We start from the raw sequence: 26,469 nt of genomic DNA on the forward strand, positions 1-26,469 counted from the left end.
TTAGAGGTTAGGACCAATATGTGGAATCTCAAGTTTAGCAAAGAGGAGTCATGAAAAGATAAAAGATAAAAATTTGTGTTATAAAAATTATTTTAAATGTAAAAACTTAAAAAACTAGAAAAAATATTAGCTAGGCCGTGGGGAGTCTATCTTTATAATAGATTAAATATTAAATAAGGTGTAAAATATATGTATAAATTAGCCAAACAAAAAAAAATAAAGTAAAGATTTAATTCAAGTTAAATGTATTAAAAATGAAAATAAAAAAATGTTTTTTAAAGGAATATATGGAGCATTTGTGGGTGAGTAATTGTGATAAATTTTTCAATGAAGTTTCAGAAAATATGACCTAGTTTAGTTATCTTAGTACTGTTATTGACCTAGTATTTTCCTATTTCCATTGGATTACATCAGAGTTACCTTAGTACTATTAATAATAATAGAATATTTTATTTTTACCGCCACATTAGTAAAAAAAAGTTAATGAAACTTTAAAATATTTTATTTTTACCGTCACATTAGTAAAAAAAAATTAATGAAACTTTAAAGAAAATCAAGGGTGGAAAATCAGTAGGACCTGATGATATCTCAATTTAAGTGTGGACATATTTAGGAGATTAAAGAGTTTTTGGCTTACTAAACTCTTTAATATTATGTTAAAAACTAAAAAGATACATGAGGAATGGAGAAAAAGTATTTTGATCTCAATTTTTAAGAATATAGCTGATGCAGAAGAGTGCATATTATAGAGGAATTAAGTTGATGTGTCATACTTCAAAAATTATGTGAAAGGGCAATTAAACATAGGTTAAGATGTGATACAAAGATTTCACATAATCAGTTTGGATTTACGTCTGACTGGTCTACTATGAAATCTATACATTTATTGAGAGGTTTGATGGAGAAGTACAAAGATAATAAGGAGAATCTATATGTTTTTATTGATTTAGAAAAAGCTTATGATAATGTTGCAAGAGAAGTCCTTTGGAGAATTCAAGAGAAGAAAGGTGTTGATAGAACTTACATTCAAGTCATTAAAGATATGTATGCCAGAGTTGTTATTTGTGTTCCAACAAAAGGAGGATTGACCTAGTATTTTCCTATTTCCATTGGATTACATTAGAGATCGGCTTTAAGCCCATATTTTTTTGCTTTAGTTATAGATGCTCTTATTAGATATTTACAGGAGGATGTACCTTGTTGTATGCTTTTCGCTGATGATATCCTTCTTGTGGCTAAGACTAGAGCAAGAGTTCATGAAAAACTTGAATTGTGGAGATCAACATTGGAGTCTAATTGCCTTCGTTTGAGTAGATATAAAACTGAATGCATGGAATGTAACTTTAGAAGTAGTATATGTAGTGACAAAGTTATAATTTTGGGTGATCAAATCATTAAAAAGTGTGAACGTTTTAGATATCTCGGGTATATTTTTCAAAGTGATGGTGATATAGATGAGGATGTTATTAGTAAAATTCAAGTTGGTTGGTTGAAGTGGAGGAATGTCGTGGTCTATTGTGTGATAGAAAAGTACCGCTTAGACTGAAAGGAAATTTTAGAGGATGGTGGTGAGACCTACAGTGCTCGATGGCACAGAATGTTGGACTTTAAAAGAGAAACATAAAACAAAGTTAAATAATGTTGAGATGAGAATGCTTAGGTGGATGAGTGGGTTGACACTTAGAGACAAAATGAGAAATGTACATATCTGTGATAGGGTTGGTGTAGCTACAGTGGTGGAGAAAATTAGAGAAGGTCATCTTAGATGGTTTGGTCAGATCAAATGTCGAACATCTATTGATCATGTCAGGAAAGTAGATGTTTTTGATTCAACTTACATTAAGAAAAACGGAGAAAAACCTAAAAAAGACTTCGGCATATTGTATAAAAATGAACTAAATCTATTATAATTAAATAAAAATATGACACTCAATAGAATTCAATGGAGAAAAAAGATATATGTAGCCGACCCCAATTAGTGGGATAAAGGTTTCTTCTTGTTGTTGTTGTTGTTGATGAATAGAATTCTAATTTCTCTCTAGACAATCTATTTTGAAAAATTAGCTCGCTCACTTCTAAATGATTCCTATTACATACAAACTATTAAAGAAAACTGAAAGACTTTTTAAGTTCAACTCAAACGAATTAAATTCTATGATCAACCACGCGCCTTTATAGTAAAGATTGGTGGATACCATAATACAGCCTAAAAAATGAGAATCTTTATGAAGAAATGTTTGAAATCATTCCAAGTATGTACACCAATTGGCAAGAATCTTGCCATTTCACTCTCAAATGTCGATCAATATAGATAGCACCAGGGTGATATTCACCAATGTAGGCCAAAGTGAGAGGAATCAAACTCCAAGCCTTCCCATAAATGTGAATATCACTTGTACAATCAAAGACAAATACCACTGACTATATCTATCCATATTTATTTCCTAGTTTCCCTGAACAAGGAATTTGACCAGTTGTCTGCCTCAAAAGTTAGCCTGATGACCTACAGAATTTATCAAACAACAATATTAGGATTTGAGACTACCATGCTAGCGAGATTGAACGTATTTGGATTTGGAGGACATTTTTTGTGCGCCATTTTGTTTGTACGCCTCCATGGTTTCCTCTAGTAGATCAAACTCACTTTATTATGTGAACATAAGTTATTGTTGTGATTGAACAATATGAGTCTCCGCTGTCTTCTTGCGCACTTGGTCGCTTTATTATTACCTACTTACTCATTATTTTCGCTTTGAGTATGCACTTCAACTTTAAAGTTACAGAGCTATTTGGAATCACTTTTGTCTTCTATTTTCTATTCTTCTATTTTTATTTTGTTTAATTTATGTTTTGATTAGAAATTAAACATTGTTCGGCTATTTGATTAAAATATTGTTATTTTTAAAAAAACTAAAAACACGTAAAAGTTGCCTTTGGTGTTTTCAAAAATATGTTGATTTGATTGGAAACAAAAAATAAAATCATGTAAAATAACACAATAAACAAACATATTTTTTTAAAAAAAAGAAAAAAATTAATCCTCGAAAAGCTCTGAGTATTTTAAATGAACTGCAAATGGAAGAATCACAGCTCCTGGAAAGATTAAACCCAAAGGCCCCCATATGACATGTATGAACTGTAAGCTCGTCAACCAGAATATACCACCAGAATATAACAATCTCCAAATAGTCAGAACACTTTGAAGCCAATTTTGTGTAGAGAGAAAGAACACTAAATAAAACATAATGTCAAGAAACCAGTAAATAAGCAAGATTGGTAGACAAGATTCTAACTAATTCAGCAGAGAGAGAGAAAATACGAGCTGACCTGGAGTTCTTGTTCAGATGTTTTGAGCTTTTCAGTATACTCTTGTACTTGTACGAAGTTCTTGTGCAACTGCAGGGAAAAAAGCAATGCAGACATTAAATAAATGGACGAAATTGACTTATTAAGCAACCAACAAATAGAGCCAGGATGGGATTATTTACTTTAGTTAGCACCAATTGACGTTGAGAAGAGAATTTTTTTGCAGCAGCCACTGCTTCCTCTAATTTCTGCACTGATAAAACTGAATAAGAAAACCAAGAAATTTTCATTGCGAAAGGAGGAAAACCTAATTCTTATGACTATGAGGGTTCAACTTATCAATTATGACCAGCAAGCCATGAATATAAAGCAAGTTCAATGGCAATGCATAGGATGAAATCACCTGGAATCTCTTCTGCAAATCTGAAACAAGTTCCTCCTCCTCTTCAATCTTGTCTTCAAGATGATCAAGCTGCATGGGAAAAGATATTCAATCTAAAAGAGAAACCGCCTCATTGGCATGCGTTATAAATTTTCTCTAAGAGTCGGGAGATAAAAAACAGTGATTACATGAAATACAGCAAATTTAAGTTTGTCATATCTTATAAAGAATTTTTGTAAACTTAATGAATTCAAGGAAAAATATTGGAATTAGTAGCTTATATTAATTAACAGATATTACTAACAAAATGAAAGTAATTGAAAGAGGCCAAAAAAACTCAAATTCAGGAAGCCAAAAACTCAAAAAATAGAAAAGAAAATCAGAGCACAAAAATAAACTAAAATTTTCTACAGGTTCAGTACTTGATGGCTACATGCTGTCATCTTGCAGATTTCACTAGTGATTATGGAAAATTACAAGCCTAATTTCGGAGATACAAGCATAAGACAGTGCCCTATTTACAAAGAAAAACTTAGGACAGTCAAAATATAATAAAATTTTGTGAATTCACAAAATGACAAGCAACTAGATCCACGTACCACATTATCTTCGCATGACAAAAACTTTAGCTCCATAACATTTTAATCATATAACTCAACATGCCAAGGTAAATAAAAATACATTTCTAATAATTGCAATACACTAAAAAAACATTTTTGAAGCTATTTTTTCCCAAAATACATCAATCTAAAATGAATAAGATGGAATCAGAATTTCAAATTTGCAATGATATTTAATAGAAACGAGACAAGTTTTCACAGAGTTTAAGGCAAAATAAAATAATTTACTCCACTAGCATAAAACAACATAATCCCAAATACATAAAAGGTAGACTTACAATTCGAGATGTAGCAATTGTCTTCCAAACCCTAACTCTTACGATCAAAGACAACAATCAACTACTCAAACCCTAATCATATTAAGACCTATTATACCAAACAATAATAAACAATAAATGACAAAATTGCCCGTTTATCTTGCGCCTAAAATAGGTTCCAATTATTTGGCAAGCATGGTGTGGCTTCAATGAGACCACTTGACTCAGTGGAGCACATGGCGGAAGGAGTTGATGTCACGATCCAATCTGATAACTTAGAATTAACTAAGTCAGGAACTACGGTCGAAAAATGATAACATCTAAATAACTATCCACAAATTTCTAAAAAATTCCAATATATAAAAAAGTCACTAAAATCCACAAAGAGTAACAAAATCAAAATATCCATAAATAACATAATCTGAAGACATTTCAAACCAATACTGAACAGTATATCACTATCTAAAGAAAACAGTACAAAGATACAACAATCATAAATATCTAGCAGTGACAGTTATCCTCATGTAAAGTAAGTCTCTCCTATCGGACATAATAATCTACAACATTTCTTTTCATAAAAGAAAACATTAAATTCAATAATAAGTTTGACTTGGTCAGTAATTATAATCTTAATATGCATTAAATTTATATACAAATGCTATGCATGAATGACCAAAAGAAAGTAATTCATTACTTTATAAAACTTTAAACTTTTATCTTAAATTTCCTTCACGTTTTAATTTAGGTCTTTATCATTTTAATCTCTTTAAGAGTTATAACAGAATTATCATCATACCCGAAGGTATCCTAAGAAATGTACTTGAATGTACCCTCAAAATTTGCATTTGAAGGTACACCTTCACCATTTATTTATCGTGCATGGGCGCATTGCATCCCCTATCAATACCATTTGGGAGTAATCCTTTATGCTTTTATAATTTACTTAAAATTTCATATTAATTAAAATTCTTTAAAAATTTAAATCAAAGTTTCAAAATGCAAGACATAAATAAATTATTATTTTTTAAAACTAATTAATAAAGCAATTATTCATTTAATAAAACACTAAATTCAATGCATAAAGAAAATAATTACTCGCGAACTTTGCTTGCTTGTCAAACCGGTTTCCTAAATCCACAAAACAAATTATACGAGCATATCCACAAAAGTGACATAGTGCATGTGTTTTCATCTGTTAGGGTGACAACAATGCCGGCGAATACAAAATGCATACAAATCATATCAAAATCTTGGGCATTGGACTTTCTTAAATTTGAAAATAGTAATCAGAACAAAGGGCAAATGCCTTGAGAAAAAGGGTATATGAACAAAATAGCAGGCAACATCCATTTCTTTGTTCCCAGATCAAGTTATCTTTCATCAGTCTAGCAAGTTGCATTATGCGTGGATTTGAAAAAAACTAGTAATGATTTCACGAGGCTTTAAGAAAAAGAGGTTTATTAATTCAAAAATTTGGTAGCTGAATCCCAAAAACTAAAACCAGTCCCTTCAAATATAGCTTTTCTGTGGCTTAAGTTGAAAATAGACAACTTATATTGTGCTTACTGTCAGAGCATTGTCAGCATATCAATCAATTTTTTCTTTAAAAAATTATCATGTTAAAATAATATTTGATTAATACCCAAGTGATACGGCAATCATTATTACTTTTAACTGAACTCGTAAGCATTTAATTGCATAAAATGCATTCAAGTACCTCTCCCTGAAGCTCGCCTCGCCTATGAATGGCTATGTCCAATTGCTCTTTAACCTAATAATGAAGATGATGCATAAAATGAAAAGCAATTAGCTATACCAAAGGAAAACAGCGGGAATTGTTCAATCTCCATGATTCTGAAAAAGGTAGTGAATTTCATTTAAGAAAAAAAAAAGAAAAAGAATTTTCCCGATTGGCTTGGATAAACATGAAAAAGAAGATCAAGTATGATCTACTTCAGATTTGACCTAAGATTGATGCCAGGATTGGAAAAAGCTCAGTTGAAACCAAAACAAAAAATATATTTATTATGCAAGTAGAAAACATTAAAGTGTGGCAGAAAACAAAAGTTAATTTTAAAGCTAAGATTTTAATGCATACCAAATAATGACCAAAACATAGATCATTTTTTGGCCCTGCATCAACATTAAAGAGGTAGGTTTGGCTTGGATGGAGATTTGCAAAACTTAGCATCAATTAGATCATTAGTTTTGAATCAGATTGTTCCCAACCCTAATCTTAACAATGAAAGTGTAGCTAACCTGGTCACTGTGCTTTTCACTGAAATCTGATGACAGCTCTCTACTACGTCGGTCATCGGAGTGAGAACTGTAAAATCCAATAAAAAGTTAATGAATAAAGCATTCCATACTAAAAAAGATGGCACAGTTGATTCAAATGCTGATACCCATAGAACAAATTGCAAACTATCCACGCACAAAATTTAGCACATATATTGAGAATGTTTATTTGTCAAAAACATCTCTAATTTTCAAATAAAAAAAGTAGCAAGCGCATCAGAGGTTGGCATAACTAAAAAAAGCAAAACTAAAATCTTAATCTTTAAATTGTGAGAATTAGACAATGGTCGAGTGCCCTGTTATTAAGCAACATAAACACATTTATAAAAATTGAAAATGCAAAAAAAAGACACAAGTAAACATACCCTTGAATTCAATATGCATTAAACCTTTGAAACAGTTGATGAACCCATTAATTTAAATGTTCTCCTGACCAGATAAATCAGAGAGAACAGAGCTCAAGCAGATTTGCGATTGCAAGTTCAAAAAGCAATAAAACTGAAGAGAAACTACACAGCAACGAAGGTTGGAAAGGACTGTAATTTGGAAATAAAACTGGCTATAACCACATATGAATGCGTCATTAGAAAGTATCCAAGAAAAAAAAATATTTGATAAATGTTGAACTTCCAAAAAAAAGTTCATTTTAATAATAAATATGGATTTATTTGGAAAAAAAACTTAAAGCCTAATATAAAATTAAAATTAAATATGATGTGCATGCATAATTTGAAGACAACATTTAAAAGTAAACATACAAATTAAATTTAAGAAAAGCTTAGGAGTGTAGACATTACATGTAAAATGTAAGAACTTCAAGATTGCATGATAAAATTAAAAGAAAGAGATTTGAATTTAAAAATATATATTTAGTTCATGACAAAAGGTAAAGTTAAATTATAAAATCTCAAGTCTCATAAAGCAAGCTCAAAGGAAAGTATTAATCATCCTCCTCCATTGCATCCGTATAATCTATTTTTCCTTTAGTAGAACTTCATCTTTCAAACAACCAAGTTCTTCTTCTTCTGTTTTCAACAGCAATAGAAACATATGCAGGTAGAGATGAAGCATCCATCATTGTGGATGCATAAAATAACAATAGAAGTAGATGCAAAGTGAAACCTTTATTGTTATTCAAGAGAGATAAAAAGAAAAAGGTTTTCAAAATGAATATATTCTAATAATAGAAGAATAAAATTATGTGAATTAAAGGGAGGAAGATGATTAATGATTTTCTTTGAGCTTGTTCTATCAAACTTGAGATTTTATCATTTAACTTTACATATGTAATAAACTAAATAATTTTTTTAGTTCACATTAGATGAAATCACAACCTCCGGAGCATTCACTGATTTATTTTATAACCGAATAATCAGTTCAACCTAAGTATACAATGTGAAATCATATACTTCAATGATAGCCAATAACTCCTTAACATATCATTAAATTGGTTAGCCAAAAAAAATTTTTTTAAAAATACAAAAAATTGTAGAGTTCCCATTAATTATTCTTCTTCAGACTTCTTTATCTAATATAATTCATTTATATGAATCTTGGTGGCATATTACTGATTCATTTTATAAAAGAATAATCTAATCAACCTAAGTATACAATGTGAAATCATATACTTCAATGATAGCCAATAACTCCTCAATATATCATTAAGTTGGTTAGCCAAATAAAAAATAAAAAAAAACAAAATATTGTAGAGTTGCCATTAATTACTCTTCTTCAGACTTTTTTGTCTAATAAAATTCATTTATATGAATCAAGGTGCCATATTACTTTCTAGTGGATGAACATACCTGAAAAAAAAAATACATTATATAAGTGATTAATCTAACACATGTATAAATTTAATGAGAAAAGCTTACCGAAGCTTATTTTTTGATTGATACCCCTTATCCCTACTGGCATCATGAACTTCATCCACATCTCTATCTTGATCGAAATCACTTTCATGATCTCTTTCCCAATTTCGATCGCGATCACGATCACGTGCATGATCTTTATCATCTTGATCCCGACTTCGATCAAAGTCACGTCTTTCCCTTTCCCTATCACGGTCTCTAGATCTCTCAATATTTCTGTCTTTATAGCGTTCTCTATCACGCACATATTCCCTCTCTCTATCCCTTTCCTTATCCCAATCAACATCTCTCCCATCATCACGACGAAAATTCTCACGTTGAAAATTTGGCCTTGCACCTCTAGGCCGAACATCATTAACTCTAACAACTCTCCCACCAATGGTCTAATTGAAGACAAAAAATCACCATTAGAAAAAACAATGTCTATAAATTATGAATTGCATGGTCTTTTTAGACCATTTACACCAATTTACGATCGATAGTCACATCCTCTCAGAAAGGAAGCACATACTCTGCCATTCATGTCGTTGATAGCATCAACAGCGGATCTGGGGTTAGTGAATGTAACAAAACCATAGCATTTCCCACCAACTTCACGGTCATTAATCATCTACAAATATTGACCAAACATTATTCCAACTAAAAGACCAAAATAAGGTAGCATTATACAAATAATACTTATTTTGTGCTACTACATGCCATATATATTAAAATAAAAATATGAAAGAAATTTACAGATTCAACTATCATAAAAATCAAATATAATACAACACTAAGAATGACATCTGTTGACTGCCCCCATTAGGTTGATCAACCATGATAAAATACAAACTGATTGATAGCAGATCTGAAGGTTGCAAATTCATCACATTATCAAACTGAATCAATCGAATTTTTAAAATTAAAGGAATTTACAATTGAATCGTGAAGGATAAAGTATATGCAGTAAAGCCCTGGTGGCTTAGAGAAATAAAACAGAACTATTAAATAAAAAAAAAATCCTAAATAAACAAAAGAAACTATACAAAATGAGAGTCTTAACCCCAAATATGAAAACCTAAAAATAGTTAATTACAAATTTAAAAGGTTATTTGCCACATTTTAGCTAATCAAGTTAATTACAAATTTAAAAGGTTATTTGCCACATTTTAGCTAATCAAGTCGACAACAATGAGACGGTTTTGAAATTTATTTAATCCCAGAATGAGCTTTGTCTGCATCACATTAAGCAACTGGAGCACTGCCGATGTAACCAAAAGAGTGAGAACGTTAGAAATTAAAAGAACTTCCTAATATTGCAACAAGCTTATTTTACATTTAGGGCTCTGAAAATGCAATTCACCTAATGTTATTCTGAAAGACAAGTGAACAGAGTAAGGTTTTGGCATAAGGCTCAAACCACATGAATTTTATGTTCTTCTCAATTTATTAACATGAGCATGATTGAACGACCAATAAAATTGATAATCCATTGTAATCAACAATGAGACTAAGTATCTCTATGAGATAGAATATTTTAAAAAAAGCGCCCCATAAAAACCCTGATATACTAAACAAATATAATGGTGCATTACCTGGTCGACATGAAGCACATTTTTAATTTAAATTCAAACATATTAAAAACTATCACACAATGAATATCATTACTTTTAAATTTCACTATGACATGCTATTATTTACTTCTGAAATTTAAACTTGAATCCAAATACATTTTAAATCTAACAATAACATCAAGGGTTCTTAATTTTTTAATTTGAATATGACACGCAATGCAATTTAATTTTGAAAAATATGTATATTTTTCAATAACATTTAAATATTAGAATAAGTATGCCTTTCTTTCTAAATGCTTTATAACTATTTTATTCCTATTCAATGATATATATGAATATTCACAAACACACGCACACATACAAGCGCGTGCAGAGAGAGAGAGAGAATAAACTTTAAATTTAATATCAATTTTTTATATAAATTTATTTTTATTTATTCAACCTACTCCAGCCAAATTTGCAATACATCTAAAAATTTAAATTTATTGATCTGCCTTGTGCTTGAAGGGCAATGGCTTTTATTTAACTATTTCCAATAATGAGCAAGAAAGATTAAAAATTACCACTGGAAATAGAAAGTGCAATTAAAAATTACCAGTGGACATAGAAAGTGCAACAAGTTTTTTCAAATTTATTGTTCCAATTGTTTGAACTAATTGAAATCAGGTTCATTCATTCTCATTTACACTTATTCATGATTTAAAAATTAGTTTGCTCATTTAATTCTCGTTAACAATATTTCTTAAAATTAATTTGTTTTTAATTTGGATGCTCAGATACTTTTGGTCTCCCACGATGCTTGGAAATGGGAAGAATAGGGCTATACGCATGCCTGGACCATTTGATGGGGCTTATCATAGGGCCAAGGAATTAATTCTCACTTTGCTAGGCTTCACTTTCACCATAATTTTCTCATGCAAGTTTGTCATTTCGGCTTGTTCACTGGTAAAAACTATTGGGAGACCATGTCTTACAGGTGCTCTATTAAGCCATTGTTACAATGTTTGGTAACAACCCATGCATCAATTTCTCAGCATGAGGTCCCTCTGTTTTAGATGTACAACAAATAAGACATGATGTTTTCTTAACATTTGGTCTTTGCTTGAAATTGAATCATTCCCTTTCATGAATGATATAGAAGTTAAACAAAACAAAAATGGGAAAGGCAAATATTATTATAAACAAAGTCAATCGACGGTTACAACCAACACATGAAAATGGAAAAAAATACAGCACGACACATGACACGCAACTAGGGCAGATCTAAGGAGATGGTGGTGACTGCTGCGGACGTGGAAAGCTGCCGGCAAGATGGTGGATGGCTAGAAAGTGGAGGAACAGCGGTTAGAGGTGGTCCAAAACGGCTGGAACAGCAGCGAAGAGGATTCTGACAGCTGGTACAGCAGTAATGCTGCAGGAGGAATGGTTCCGGGTGGCTGGCAGCAAGGAGGTGACAGCAGGGAGAGCCTGGAGAACAGCAGGTTGGGTGTTTCGAGCAACGGCAGCAAGGGGAAGGGGGATTGCGGCAAGGGGTAGCAAAATGAAGGTCTGGGACAGCGATGGCAGCAGGTATGGAGGGTTGGAACAGCAGCAGCAGTGAAAGATGAGGACTGTATTGGAGGTGGCAGCCATGATGGATGGCTGGAACGGTGATAAGGGATGAGGTGAATAGTCAAACAAAAAAAAGAAGGCTGTCCTGGGCGTCGACAAAGAGGAAAATGGTTGGATGGCAAGGAAACTGCAGAAACAGCAAACGGAGGCTGTTTCGGGCAGATGCAATAAGGAAGATGCGGCCGGGAGCAATGTAGGGAGGATGCAGAAGAGAATAGGAAAGATAATCACAACCTCAGGAGCGAGATATAGCTAGAGCACCACCCAAACCCTTGGATATAGCCCTTGAAGGGAAGAAGACAAGTTGGAGGTTGTCCCAATACAAAACACAGTAAACTGAAAACTTAGAACAAAGGAATCAAATATATAAGCCCTAGATAATTAGGATTGGATCCCTCTATAGAAAGGAGGAGTCAATCCCTCATGAAAGAGCCGATAGACTCTCCCGGGTCTGAACCGGTTATGTCCGATTGGGGAGCTTCGACCTCATCCGTTGAAGCTTTTGGCTCCTCGTATTATGTTGTCAGGTCGGCTCCGTTGAAGATGATGAAACTATTGTAACTTCTCGATAAGTTCATCCTATAGGCGTTGACTTTCCAAAGTAAATTCTGATAGAATAAAGTATTCATCCCCTTTTAGAACAACCTGAGTTGGAGCTGCATATAGATGTAGAATTTCACAAAGTAACTCTCACGCCATGAAATTTGAACTTTGTTTTTTCCACCCCTACTAGGTCGGGCGCGTCCGATAAATAACTTCATCTGGAAAAACAAATTCTAGACTAAAATCTGTGGAATGTTGGACACACAGAAGTGTAAACTCTCGGGAGAGGCCTCTTTCTCTTCTCTGAAAGGATCAAAATGCCATTGCATGATGTTCTTTCCCACAAAACTCTTAAGACGCTTTCCAACACTACAGGTCATCCCTTCTACATGACAGTCTGTCAATAAGTACACCGTTGCACTGAATTTAATACCCAAATGACTCCACGTGATCTTCCAGAAATAGCTAAAAAGCTCCCCATAACTGATATGTTGAACCTACCTCAATAAGGGCAACTCAGGAATTAGGTTATATATTTGAGAATTTTAAAATCCTTATTTGAGGTTGCCCTGTGTCTAGTATCGACGACTCAAACTCATGGCCCTTTTGGACATCCAATTCCAATCTTGTTGATGCTCCTTTCAATGCCTGCAAAAATGTAGCTTGATGCACCACAATCTTACACTTTGCATGAACGCCCATTATCTCAAACTCACTCCCTTCTAGAACAATCACTGTTAATTCAGCTAGAGAGGCTTTCACGAGGCCAGCTAGAATAACGGGTCGCTTCGTCATTGGTTGGAACTTAATAATCCTCGCTGAAATCTTTTCCCTTCTAGAACAATCACTGTTAATTCAGCTAGAGTGGCTTTCACGAGGCCAGCTGGAATAACGGGTCTCTTCGTCATTGCTTGGAACTTAATAATCCTCGCTGAAATCTTCATCTTCTTCTATATCACAACTGCTCTCTAAACAGTGAAAGAGATCGTTCTTTTGGTTGTGCAATCTGATTCAATATGTTTAAATTCATGGCACTTTAAACACTTCCCGACTAAGATAAATTTGAGAATGTGAATTGGTTCCACATATTCCATATTCTAAACTACTTTCTCCTCAAGCGGGGTCGGCTTGGATCACCAAAGGAAAACAGCGGATAAGTTTCAAAAATAATTTATACGCAAAATTAGTATCTGATTTCGTATGTTTAGCGTTGCGCGCAGTCTCGAACATCAATAAGTTGACGCGGGCGAGAAGGGCCGATTCGACGATGCTAAATATACATATTAGCGTCGAATTAGCTAGTCCTCAAGAGCCATCCCCCCCCCCCCCCCCCCCGCCCCCCCGACAACCGAAAAATTCACTCCTTTCTTCCCCATCGCCCAATTTTCGGTGTCACCAGCTCGTTTTCACCGCTCAATCTTTGTCCACGGTGAGAAAGCTTCATCTACCCCTCCAAGCATCGATTTTACAAAAGTTTTGATATTTTTTCATGGATTCGTATAGGGTTTAGATTTGGAATTCGGAATTATTTGTTAAATATGCATTGCATATGGATTTTATGTTTTTCTATAAGATTTAAGTGTTATGTGCCTAAATATAAAATTTCAGTGTAAAATAAGTAAATATATAAGAAGTTTGTGCAATGTACGGAAATGCCCCAAAAAATTTTTGATCGATTTGAATGCTATGAGCCTAATTATAAAATTTTAGGTGTGAAACATATAAATACATAAGAATTTTGAGCTATGTAGGTTTGAGCTATGCAAATACATAAGAATTTTGTGTTATTTATGTAAATACCCCTAAAATAATTTATTTTGAATATATGAGTGTTATAAACCTAAATATAATAGTTTATGTGTGAGATATGGAAATACATAAGATTTTTGAGCTAAAAAATGTGTGAGATATGGAAATACATAAGATTTTTGAGCTATGTATGTAATGGCCTAAAAAAATTTTATTTTGAAAATTTGAGTGTTATGTATTTAAAAAAACTTTTAGTAAGATATGTAAATACATAAGAATTTTTTGCTATGTATGGGTGTGAGATATGTAAATACATAAGAATTTTGTGCTATGTATGTAAATGCCCCAAAAAAACTTTATTTTTAATATTTGAGTGTTATGTATCTAAATATAAAATTTTATATCTGAGAAATGTATATATATAAGGATTTTGTGCTATGTATGTTAATGCCCCTAATTTGAGTGCTATCTATCTAAATATGAATGTTTGCGTGAGGTATGTAAATACATAAGAATCTTGTGCTATATGAAAATGGCCAAAAAAAATTCTGTCAGTCATGTTTAGTTTGGGCTTTATGTTTATGTGGTGTTAGTAATATTTTCGAATTGAAATTAAAGATTTCGATATTATACGTCTAAATATAAAAGTTTAGGTGTGTGATATGTACATAAGAATATGGTGATGTGACTGTAACTGCCCCAAAAAATAATAAAGAATTTAGTGTTATGTGTAAGTTTAGGTGTGAGATATGTAAATACATAAGAATTTTGTCCTATGTATGTACATGTCCAAAATAAATTTGTGCTAGCTATGTATTGCTTAAAAGCAATTTGCGGTTTTTTTTTTTTTTTTTTTTTTTGATAAAATGTAAAGTTTAGATGGTAGTCATGCAAGAGTTGACTGACAATGGATTTAAGTAGGATGCAATGACATTTTCCTAATCTATAGAGCTACATGTATGATGTAGATAAATATCTGAAATATGAGATCATGGATGTATAACAGATTATATTCCGGAAGAAAGATTTACTGATGAGCCTCTGGCTGGCGTTGAGGAATTCAAGTAAGCGGCATTGCAACTCCCTGATTACCTCTCAGAAGTCAGGTTTCAATGTCCTTGTGCGAAACACAAGAATCAAGCTTCCCTGACATCTGAAGAAGTGAAGTTGAATATATATTGTAGGGGATTTAAACCTGAATATAGGTGTTGAAATTCACATGGTAAATTTAATTTAGATGTTCAGTACGGTCATGTTGGAGCCTCATCAAGTTAGGCCCACCAAAGTTTCACAATTCTGGCATATATGAAGAAATAATTGATAATGCTAGCAGAGCTCATTTGGTTGGGAGAGTGTCAGATGGTGTTCAAGAACCGAACAATGAGAAACAACAAATTTTTAAACTCTTTAAGTGTTGCACAACAACCTTTATGGGAATGATGCACTTCACATACGGAGTTATCGGTTGCTTTGAGAAGGTTGAAAATCAAATCCAATTATAGCATGCCCGGAGAATGCTTTAATCATGTAGCAACATTATTAAAGGAGACAAAACCGCGCAAATAATTTAAGTTCTAGAAAATTTGCACAAAGCTAAAAATTTAGTGTTAAAGTTATGGTTGTTATCTGAAAAAATAGATTGTTACATTAACGAATGCACATCCTCCAGCAGGTACGCTTGAGACTTAGCTACTCTCGTAATTCAACTTTACCTCACAAATAATTATGCAATGCATATCAAGTAAATAATACTTGGTTGATGCTGGATATCCATTACAACTAGGGTATCTCATCCTGGTACGAGATACCACATAACTAAATTTGAGCGAGCAAGCAATGTAACCCAAGATAGAAAAGAAATGTTCAATAAAAATACATTCCTCTTTAAGCGATGTCATTGAGAGTACTTTCGGTGTTTGGAAGAAGAAATGAGTTATACTGCGCGAATGTCATCTTACCCGTTTCCTAAACAGATGAATATTATGATTGTCATGATGACGCTCCAATATTTAATTTGACGACATCATTCCCGCAACGGCATCTACTTTCGTCTAGCAGACAGGGATCATGAGCATGCACTTGTCGAAGCATTTAAGTACCGTCTTGTGCATTCTTTGTCACAGCATGAAAATGATGCTTCCACCACCTGTATTGTAGACGGGGAAAGTGCAAGCGATACGACAAATTTGAGGGAACAAATTACTGTTGCGACAGCAGGAGAATGATTAGAATATTTATTATTTTATTATTTATACTATATTCAGTACTATTTGTATTTTATTCAGTTTCTATTTATTTTTATTTCCTTATATATTTAATATTAATTGTTTGAGCTTTTTATGTGATTTGCAAGTGTTTTTTTTTCATTTGCATTTTATTTGCTTTTGTTTTGGTGGGTTTGAAGGGTCGATGATTAGGTGTTTGACATTATAGGTTCTTATGAATGATATGTTAATCGTTATTGGTTGATGTCACATGTGAAATTCTAATGAAGACAACCAAGTTCATCTCTCCTTTTCGATGCAACGGTTTTTGAGATTCTTCTGGAAGGTCATTTTTATGATATGCATATGAGACAATCACGAGCTTAGTATTATGTCAAGTAGGAATCCTTTTTTGACAAAGTTTATTATATACTTGTTGTGACAGATTCGTTGGTTGATATACTAAGTTCTCCGAGGCTTCGCGTCTACACAAAACTGTAATTACTTATTTCATTTATCAATTTTTACATGTTTATTTTGTTTAGTTCCTATTTATTTTCGTTTCTTGTATATTTGATATTGATTGTTTGAGTTTTTTTATGTTACTTGAATGTGTTTTATTCCATTTGCATTTAATTTGTTTTTCTTTTAGTGAGTAGGTTCATGATGAGACATCCATTTGCATTTAATTTGTTTTTCTTTTAGTGAGTCTAATAGGTTCATGATGAGACGTTTGACTTTATGAGTTCTTCTAGATGGTCTTTTAGTCGTTGTTGGTTGGTGTCAAGTGTGAAATCTTAATGCAGACAACCAAGCTCCTCTCTTCTTTTCGGTGATATGATATTTGAGGATCTTCTGGATGACATTTTTTTGTGATATGCATATAAAACACACAAACATGTGTCTTCTTTTCGGTGATATGATTTTTGAGGATCTTCTGGATGACATTTTTTGGTGATATGCATATAAGACACACAAACATGATTTTATGTAGGTTAAAGGCAACCACGAACCTTATTTTTTATAAGGTATGTTTTCTTCTTGTAGTGACAGCTTCGTTGGCTAGTATACTGAGTTCTTTAATAACACGCCTACAAAAAAACTGTAATTAATTACTTCTTTTAGTAATTTTAACTTGTGTTGTGACTAATGAAATATCTTTCGTAGCATTCAGGAAAGAAGCGTTGGTTTCACGGACCTCCCGACGATTGCTCTGTCACTGAGGACTTCAGCCTGCTGACGTCACGTTAGGCACTACGTGAGATAGTTCTACAGGTGTCCGCGGTAAATTAAGAAGTTTGACTGCTTCCGGTAGCAAGAGAGTCTGGCAGATTTCACTGCCGACAGTGATGGGGAATAGATTTCATCCCTGAAGGACGCGTAGCTCATGACATATGTCATCTGCATTTTAAAAATAACATCATCATATTATTAAATGTAATTTTAATAGTGTTTTTGTAGCAATTTTAATACTCACTGTTAAGTGCGGCGAATATCTTATTTTTTATGCTGTCATGAAGTTAATTTTTGTTTCTCAAGTAACATATATTACTATGACATATATGTTACAAACAACAGTGTTACGTAGAAGCAAAATGATTATTTGTCCAGAAATAGCTGTCGCACAGTTATTTTCAAACTGTAAAAAACAGATAATCAGTCAACTTATCCACAACAACTCCCCTGGGACAGCTGCTACGCAACAGCTTATTGATAAGCTGCAGCTGCCCCAAACAGACTCTAAAACAATACCTTGGGAAGAGTGAAGGCCCTATGCAGGTTTCCAGAAACTATACTTTGCTAACATTATTATCCGAGTAAAAACCCTGGCAACCACCGTCATGAAAACAAAAAGAGAGCTCGGTTATCGTGGCCAACGAGAGAAGAACACTACATGTTCATCTCTAGGCAACGCATCGTCGGGCAAACGTGATCCTTCCTAGGAATATGTTGAACTTGTGCTTCGTCCACAGATGCCATCCACGGTCGAAAGCCTTGCGAGAAGTCAATCGGCTTCTTCTCTCCAAGTATTTTGGATTCCTTCCACGTTCTCGTCGCTCGGCCTCATTCGAATCTCTTTTGCATCCATGAGCCCCACAGCACGAATTGGAAGAGAAAGCAACAGCTTCTATCCATTTGGATACATAGTCCACTGCTAACACAATATATAAATTTTCAAAAGATGGTATAAATGGTCCCATGAAATCTAATCCTCAAACATCAAATATTTTAACTTCTAGCATATAATTGAGGGGTTTCTCATTTCTTATAGAAATATTGCCTACTCATTGACATCTATCACAAGTTTTGATATAAGTATTAACATCTCTCAAAATTGTAGGCCTAAACCCTAAAAGCAAAAAATGTTGGGGCCCTCACCCTAAACACTTAAGAGTTAACCGACCGACTAAAGCACTACCATTAAGTCGGTTTCTCAGAATACATGGGCCTACCTGAGAGCGGTCTCTTTAAAGGGCCAATGTCTCAGATAAAATAAAAAATTTCACAAACTAAAATAGCAAAAAAAATTACAAGAAGCCGAAAATTTTCTTTTTCTTAATATGAAGAAAAAGATACAAGTTTCTTTGCACAATGTAAATAACTTTTCAGGCAAAAGAAGAAAGAGAAGTCCTCATTTTTGTAGGGGTCCTATCAGGTAACCGACTCTTCCTCACTTCCCGAGCTGTCCCCCTCCTCGGGACTCCTTGCCTGCTCATCTCGGGTCAAAGTGGAGAACTCCCTATGATCAAAGTACTAAGGTTTGACCAAGCCATGACAAACGAATTGTTGAATAACATAGTCTACCCCAAGTTTAAAGTACTCCATCAGGCCATCATCGTATTATTCTCTGGAGACCGACGAGATGACTTTCTAATTCAGCTCAGTGTTTTCCTTCTCCAAAGCCATTATTGTGCTAAGGGATTCTTTGTTGGCCCTCACGGACTTATCAAACTTGAGATTCATAAGGTCTTAATCGTCGTAAGCCCTTTTAAGATCCGCCTTCAGCGAAACTTCCTTCTTTTGGGCTTCCACCGGAGACAGCTCCACCTCGAGCAAGGCCATCCCCAGAAAATGGGCACTCTGCGCCGTCATTAACTACCACAGGCCCACGTTCTGGAGATGCTTTTGGTAACTGAAGCATCCCATAGCGCGGTCGAGCCGTCCAGACCACAGTAGATTCAGCAGAGTCGAGGGCAGTTCTCTGTTGACATCCAATTGTGGGTATCAATCTAAAGATTGATCGAATAAACCAAACCACTTCCTGGCATCTCCCCATATCCTTCTAACACTCTCGGGCACGGACTCCCACACGGAACCCCTCTTTCTTTTCAGAAGGGATGAAGCGTCTGCTCCCTCCATCGACTCATTTCCTCGCTGACGTACATTTATTCCCTCACGTAAAGGCAGGATCTCACTCTCAATGGATGAAGTCGACTCCCCTGATGAAGAACTATACATAGAAGAAGGGACGGTCTGACTCGTCTTGTACCTCTTGGACAGAGAAACGCAAAAACAACTATCGGCCTAAGGATCCGGTAGAATGGCAACGGTCAGTGTCGTACCAACCTGCACACTAGCTGCAGAAGAAGAGAGAGTTGCAGCTGCAACTCCGTCCAAAGTCCCTTCAGAAGTGGGCTCCCTCTCAACACCTTCCCCTACATTAACAAAATGAGAAGAATGTTTTCGAGGAATAGCAGTGACCTCGCTAGTAATCTGGTCTTGAATAACAAAGCTATGAGCAGACACAGAGACATGATATTTCTTAGCCACACTGTAAGAGAAAGGGGAGTGGATCCTCGGCTACCATAAGATTACCTGACTCTGTGAGACGCTTTTGCTTCTAGCACTTAGTAGCCAACTTTTCCTTCGCCTCTTTCGTTTGAACATCCTCTACAATGTCCAAATCACACCATAGCGTTTCTGTCATCTCACTGGCTAACGTATGGTAATCGTCGCCTCTGCATTATATTATCGGATCGACAGATGACGGTCGGTGAGCATCTCCCTGTCGATCATGTTTTACGGGTGAAACCTCAGCTTGGACACCGACCATCTTATCGGCTCATTTTGAATCCCACACGGAACCCCTCTTTCTTTTCAGAAGGGATGAAGCGTCTGCTCCCTCCATCGACTCATTTCCTCGCTGACGTACATTTATTCCCTCACGTAAAGGCAGGATCTCACTCTCAATGGATGAAGTCGACTCCCCTGATGAAGAACTATACATAGAAGAAGGGACGGTCTGACTCGTCTTGTACCTCTTGGACAGAGAAACGCAAAAACAACTATCGGCCTAAGGATCCGGTAGAATGGCAACGGTCAGTGTCGTACCAACCTGCACACTAGCTGCAGAAGAAGAGAGAGTTGCAGCTGCAACTCCGTCCAAAGTCCCTTCAGAAGTGGGCTCCCTCTCAACACCTTCCCCTACATTAACAAAATGAGAAGAATGTTTTCGAGGAATAGCAGTGACCTCGCTAGTAATCTGGACTTGAATAACAAAGCTATGAGCAGACACAGAGACATGATATTTCTTAGCCACACTGTAAGAGAATGGATCCTCGGCTACCATAAGATTACCTGACTCTGTGAGATGCTTTTGCTTCTAGCACTTAGTAGCCAACTTTTCCTTCGCCTCTTTCGTTTGAACATCCTCTACAATGTCCAAATCACACCATAGCGCTTTTGTCATCTCACTGGCTAACGCATGGTAATCGTCGCCTCTGCACTATATTATCGGATCGACAGATGACGGTCGGTGAACATCTCCTTGTCGATCATGTTTTACGGGTGAAACCTCAGCTTGGACACCGACCATCTTATCGGCTCATTTTGAATCCCACACGGAACCCCTCTTTCTTTTCAGAAGGGGTGAAGCGTCTGCTCCCTCCATCGACTCATTTCCTCGCTGACGTACCTTTATTCCCTCACGCAAAGGCGGGATCTCACTCTCAATGGATGAAGTCGACTCCCCTGATGAAGAACTATACATAGAAGAAGGGACAGTCTGACTCGTCTTGTACCTCTTGAACAGAGAAACGCAAGAACAACTATCGGCCTAAGGATCCGGTAGAATGACAACGGTCAGTGTCGTACCAACCTGCACACTAGCTGCAGAAGAAGAGAGAGTTGCAGCTGTAGCTCCGTCCAAAGTCCCTTCAGAAGTGGGCTCCATCTCAGCACCTTCCCCTACATTAACAAAATGAGAAAACAATGTTTTCGAGGAATAGCAGTGACCTCGCTAGTAATCTGGTCTTGAATAACAAAGCTATGAGCAGACACAGAAACATGATATTTCGTAGCTTCGTAGCCACATTGTAAGGGAGCCACATTGTAAGGGAGTGGATCATCGGCTACCATAAGATTACCTGACTCTGTGAGACGCTTTTGCTTCTAGCACTTAGTAGCCAACTTTTCCTTCGCCTCTTTCGTTTGAACATCCTCTACAATGTCCAAATCACACCATAGCGCTTCTGTCATCTCACTGGCTAACGCATGGTAACTGTCGCCTCTGCACTATATTATCTGATCGACAGATGACGTTCGGTGAGCATCTCCCTGTCGATCATGTTTTACGGGTGAAACCTCAGCTTGGACACCGACCATCTTATCGGCTCATTTTGAATCCCCCAAGCATCAGAACAATAACTCACCAAGAACTTCTTCTAGTCATTTATTTTGTTCTCCATTCCTGTCAATTGGAGCTCTTTTCCTGCCGAGAACATGACAACTCTCCCTATCGACCTTAAACGAAAAAAAAATACTTAAAGAGGTTGATAATCCACGAGGTGTGCTCCCGCAAACAGAAAAGAACGAACGTAATTATTGCGACTATGAAGTTCAACATTACTTGCACCAAAATAACTACATACATGTTAAAGACACTTCGGAGTTCAATGCCAGAGGCAAACTGATTTCAAAATTGAACTGGTCTTGGCAAAGGACCAGATCCTTACCCAAAAAGTCCGTCGCCTTCACCTACCTCGGCAATTTATGAAAGGAGGCGCAATCGTGCACACATACTTCCTCTACAACTCTTTTACTGCATTCTCCTTCAAGAAAGAAGGACCAACGCTCTTAACGGAGCCCAAGAGGGTGGAAAAATACTTTGGCGCCATTTTAAAAAATTGAAGAAAGTCGAAAGAACGAAACGGGAAAAAAAGCAAATAAAACGAAAAGCTCGAAGGCAGACACAGAAACACATAAAGTAAGAAATAATGGTCCTGCACCCTAATTATAGCGCAAACGCGAAAAATGAAGTGTCGTACAATGATGAGTCACATACCAAACATCTATTCAAATTTACTCAAATATTTTTTCATTTCCAAATAACATTATTACATGTCTAAAATAAAATGTTTTATGAGCGGGTCTTCCAAGGTTTAGGCGGGACATGCCCTTTCTGAGTCAACCTTCAGAGGACCATCGCCCCTCCTATCCTAAGTTGTTCCAATCATTTAGTTTGTAGTGAAATTTGGATAGGCCGGTCGACTCCCAAAGTGTTCCCAGCTCGCACGACACCTCAGTCATGTCATCCCGCAAAGCAGCAAACCTCTGCTTGTAGGGCCGCCATGATCGAACCTGTGAACTTCAGAGGGACTAAGACCTACCACACATGATTAGCAGTCAGGTCTCTGATCGATCACGTTGATGAAACAACCCTCACCGCCAAGGACCTGGTCCCTTCTGTCTGTTGCCCCGCCGCTCCAAGGGAAGGCGACCGATGCTTCATTCGCTCTTATCTAGTACCAGCAGCGGGCAGAGGAGTGGATGGCTAGTATCCTTTTGAAATAAATATCGATAGGACTCCCGTGAGCTCGGCCGGTAGAACAACCACTGCAGCAAAGGACTCCGTAGTGTTTTTTGGTTGTCTGTCGTCCTGGTGACCCTCTGACTCAGTCAATTCATCTGCATATGAAAAACGTTGAAGAACTATTAAAAGTCGGTGGCGGCCAAACAAAAATCTTTACGTACTCACAATCATATATATTGAGGAGATGGTCTCCAGACATCTTCCCTCCTTTTGTAGCAAGATGCCTTCGCCTTCTTGCAACAGTGGCTGAGAAGAGATTCCAATCTCTATTACTTCCGACCCTTTACACCCTCCTCGACGCCTTCAGTGAGCAAGGCTTGTTGGCCCCTAGAGCTCGCACTCGTGCCCGACTCAGGAATCACGATCTCCTGATGAGGGACCTTCGACACCTACCCCTTAGGGTCCCCAGAAGAGCCGACTTGATCAATCGGCCCAGGTTCGATCCTCACCGCTTTTCTTTTCTAAGCGTGATCTTTTTTACAGAAGTCGGAGGTCCACAGCCCATCTTTGCCAGAATCTTGGGGTCTACATGGAGCTCCCTCAGATCGACAACCACAACGCAAATCAGCCGATCAGAGAAAAATGACGACAGCGGATGTAATGTTAAGCCTACGACTCTATCTATAAAGTATACTGCGCACAGAATCTCAGGGAAGTTGATTATTAAATTGAATATCTTGAACCTAGTACCATTGAATACTAAAAAATTTCTTTGTCCTTACTATGGTTGTCACTTTCAAGGATCAAAAAAATTTGAAAAACTAATATGCATACACCAAAACTGTCAGCACAAATCTCAAAGCATTCGAACGACCCAGACAACGAAGTACCATTGAATACTAAAAAATTTCTTTGTCCTTATTATGGTTGTCACTTTCAAGGATCAAAAAAATTCGAAAAACTAATATGCATACACCAAAACTGTCAGCATAAATCTCAAAGCATTCGAACGACCCAGACAACGGCCAGACAACCAAGATATCATACCTCTACTGCTATCCATGTGGTCAAAAATTGACCAACACACCATGACGAGAAATTCAAACGATTGACCACGTCGACAATCTCGACCGACCGTGGTGCCAGAGGGAATTCTTGATCGCGACTGGTCGACCCGCCTTTACCACAACGGACAAGATCGGCACTCGACCGGGCGCCTCAACCGACCACCTATGGCGCAGTCACCACTCAGCCGACCACCTCAATCAGTCGAATTCAAGCAAGTAAATCAAAAAATTACCGTTATGTTTAAATTCAAATTGTAATACAATAAAACATCAATTGCATTAAGGGTTGTTTCTATAACTGTTCCCTTATTTTTGTAATTGTACAAAATAAATCTCTATAAATATGAAGCAAAAAATACAAATAAAATGACTTTTTATTGACTCTCTCCATAGGAACTCTTGACTTACTCTCTTTCTCTCTTTATTCTTTCATTCATTCCTAAACTCTCGGAGTTTGTTCACAAAGGACAATTTAAAATCAAACACACACTAAGCTAGAAAAACACGAATACTTAAAAGTAGCTTATCTTATCAGTAATAATTGTTGGATGACAGATGATTTGATAATGCTTTGATAAGAAAATAGAGGATATAATAATGCAAATATAATGCAAATTCCAATTTATTCCAATTTATACAAATGTCGGACAGGATGAAATTGAACTCATCCGTATGCGCACAAGTAGAACTATTACATCTTGAGCACATGAAGAAGCTTTTCCTGAACAAAGAAGTGAGTTCACATGGCTTAAGAGGTTACAGTTACACCCTTGGGAGAATTTCTTTTGATGGAGGTTGATGATGATGCCATTCCTACACGAAAATGGTTACCAAGAAAGGGTTTGATAGACACTGTTAATTATCCTTGGGACTGCAAAAAGGAATAAAATATAACCCATATTACATTCAAATGCAGATTTCTAAAAGATGTTACCTGTGTTTTGGGCAAATGGGGTAACCACCTAACCCGAGTTAATACCTCTGAGGAAGCCATTCTCATATTAAGCAAGATAGGAAAACAAACTGATGCTTTGGGTCGAACATTTTATTATGAGGTGCATCATTGTTGGAGGGCACGGAACGCCAAAGTCATGGACAATCTTAGGGTACTTGAACCATTATTGTTGCCAATGTCCTTGAATGCCTCACTAAAACCCACTTATATTTTTTTCCGGAAGCAATGGGGTGTTAGTCAGCCACGTGGGCTGAGTTTTTCTCCTTCCTACCGGCACCCTCCCTCTCCAAGACGGATAAAAATTAACTTAGATGGGGCTTTTCTGTCATCCGATGTAGCAAGGACCAGAGCAATTATACATGATGAAGAAGGGAATGGTTTAATTGCGGCAAGGCAAAAATTTGAACATTGGGACTCGGCCCCAATTGAACTTGAAGCCATTTCACCAATAAAGTGGATGTGCGACCAATGAATGCTTGAGAGAAAATGAGTAATTTTTAAAGGAAACAATGAGAATTTCATAAATTTCTTGAGAACTACATTAGAGAAGATGATGTGGCAAAGCCAACCGTCCAAGGCTTCAAATCTAGCTTTCCTTACTATGGTGGGTTATATTCCTCCACACGGCTAGAGACTGCAACCATGCGGCTCACTTCTACGCTAATTTGGCTTTAGAAAATTCTTTTGTTTTAAAGCGATATAAACTAGTCATGCAAACAATTGGGGTGTTTTATTTACCATAGGGCTCCATTTATGAAGGAAGAAGAGACGCAGCCATATCTCTTAACAACTACAAGTAGTACGAACAACATTTTCGCCCATAATGAGGCAATGTCCCCCGCTAGAACAATCCAGAATCCCTAAAAATCCTACATTTTCAAGCAATCCTCTCAAATAGTGCAAAACAATATCGCGTAACTAACGTTCTCATCACGGTCCATCTCCAAATTCCAGAACTACCCATCTCAACTCAAACGTCCAGTTTGGATTCAAGGGGCATGCGTCATACAAGCACAACAGATTCTGCTCCGCAACTCGATTTCTACGTTAGAATTGGAATTCATTAAAGAAGAATGATAGATTAATAAGGCGTTTCAACAGATTCTGAGAAGGGATTGACGATCTACCTTCACAGCAACTACCGAACCGTATAGGGAGAAGGTACGGCGGAGGTCAGCCTCACTGGCATCGTACGGGAGGCCGCCGACGTAGATTGAGTTGTCGTCGTCTATAGTCATCAGCTTTGCTCGAATGATCGTGCTTCTTCTAGGGTTTGTTTACCGGGTGAAGTCCCGACCAGGA

General features: G+C 36.2%; 1 protein-coding gene across 1 annotated transcript in view; it reads right to left on the reverse strand.

Annotated features, from left to right (window-relative positions):
• LOC110019361 (U1 small nuclear ribonucleoprotein 70 kDa) overlaps positions 1–26,469 on the reverse strand; it is a 29,954-nt gene extending 3,485 nt beyond the window's left edge. Inside the window, exons 1-8 of the mRNA XM_020717003.1 lie at positions 26,295–26,469; positions 9,246–9,344; positions 8,738–9,117; positions 6,825–6,891; positions 6,283–6,336; positions 3,710–3,778; positions 3,489–3,554; positions 3,328–3,396 (exon numbers count right to left, since the gene is read on the reverse strand). Coding sequence (XP_020572662.1) covers positions 3,328–3,396; positions 3,489–3,554; positions 3,710–3,778; positions 6,283–6,336; positions 6,825–6,891; positions 8,738–9,117; positions 9,246–9,344; positions 26,295–26,405 — 915 coding nt within the window. The 5' untranslated portion in view covers positions 26,406–26,469. The remainder of the gene's footprint in view (positions 1–3,327; positions 3,397–3,488; positions 3,555–3,709; positions 3,779–6,282; positions 6,337–6,824; positions 6,892–8,737; positions 9,118–9,245; positions 9,345–26,294) is intronic.

Source organism: Phalaenopsis equestris, unplaced genomic scaffold, assembly GCF_001263595.1.
Source record: "Phalaenopsis equestris unplaced genomic scaffold, ASM126359v1 Scaffold000054, whole genome shotgun sequence".
Lineage (NCBI taxonomy): Eukaryota > Viridiplantae > Streptophyta > Magnoliopsida > Asparagales > Orchidaceae > Phalaenopsis > Phalaenopsis equestris.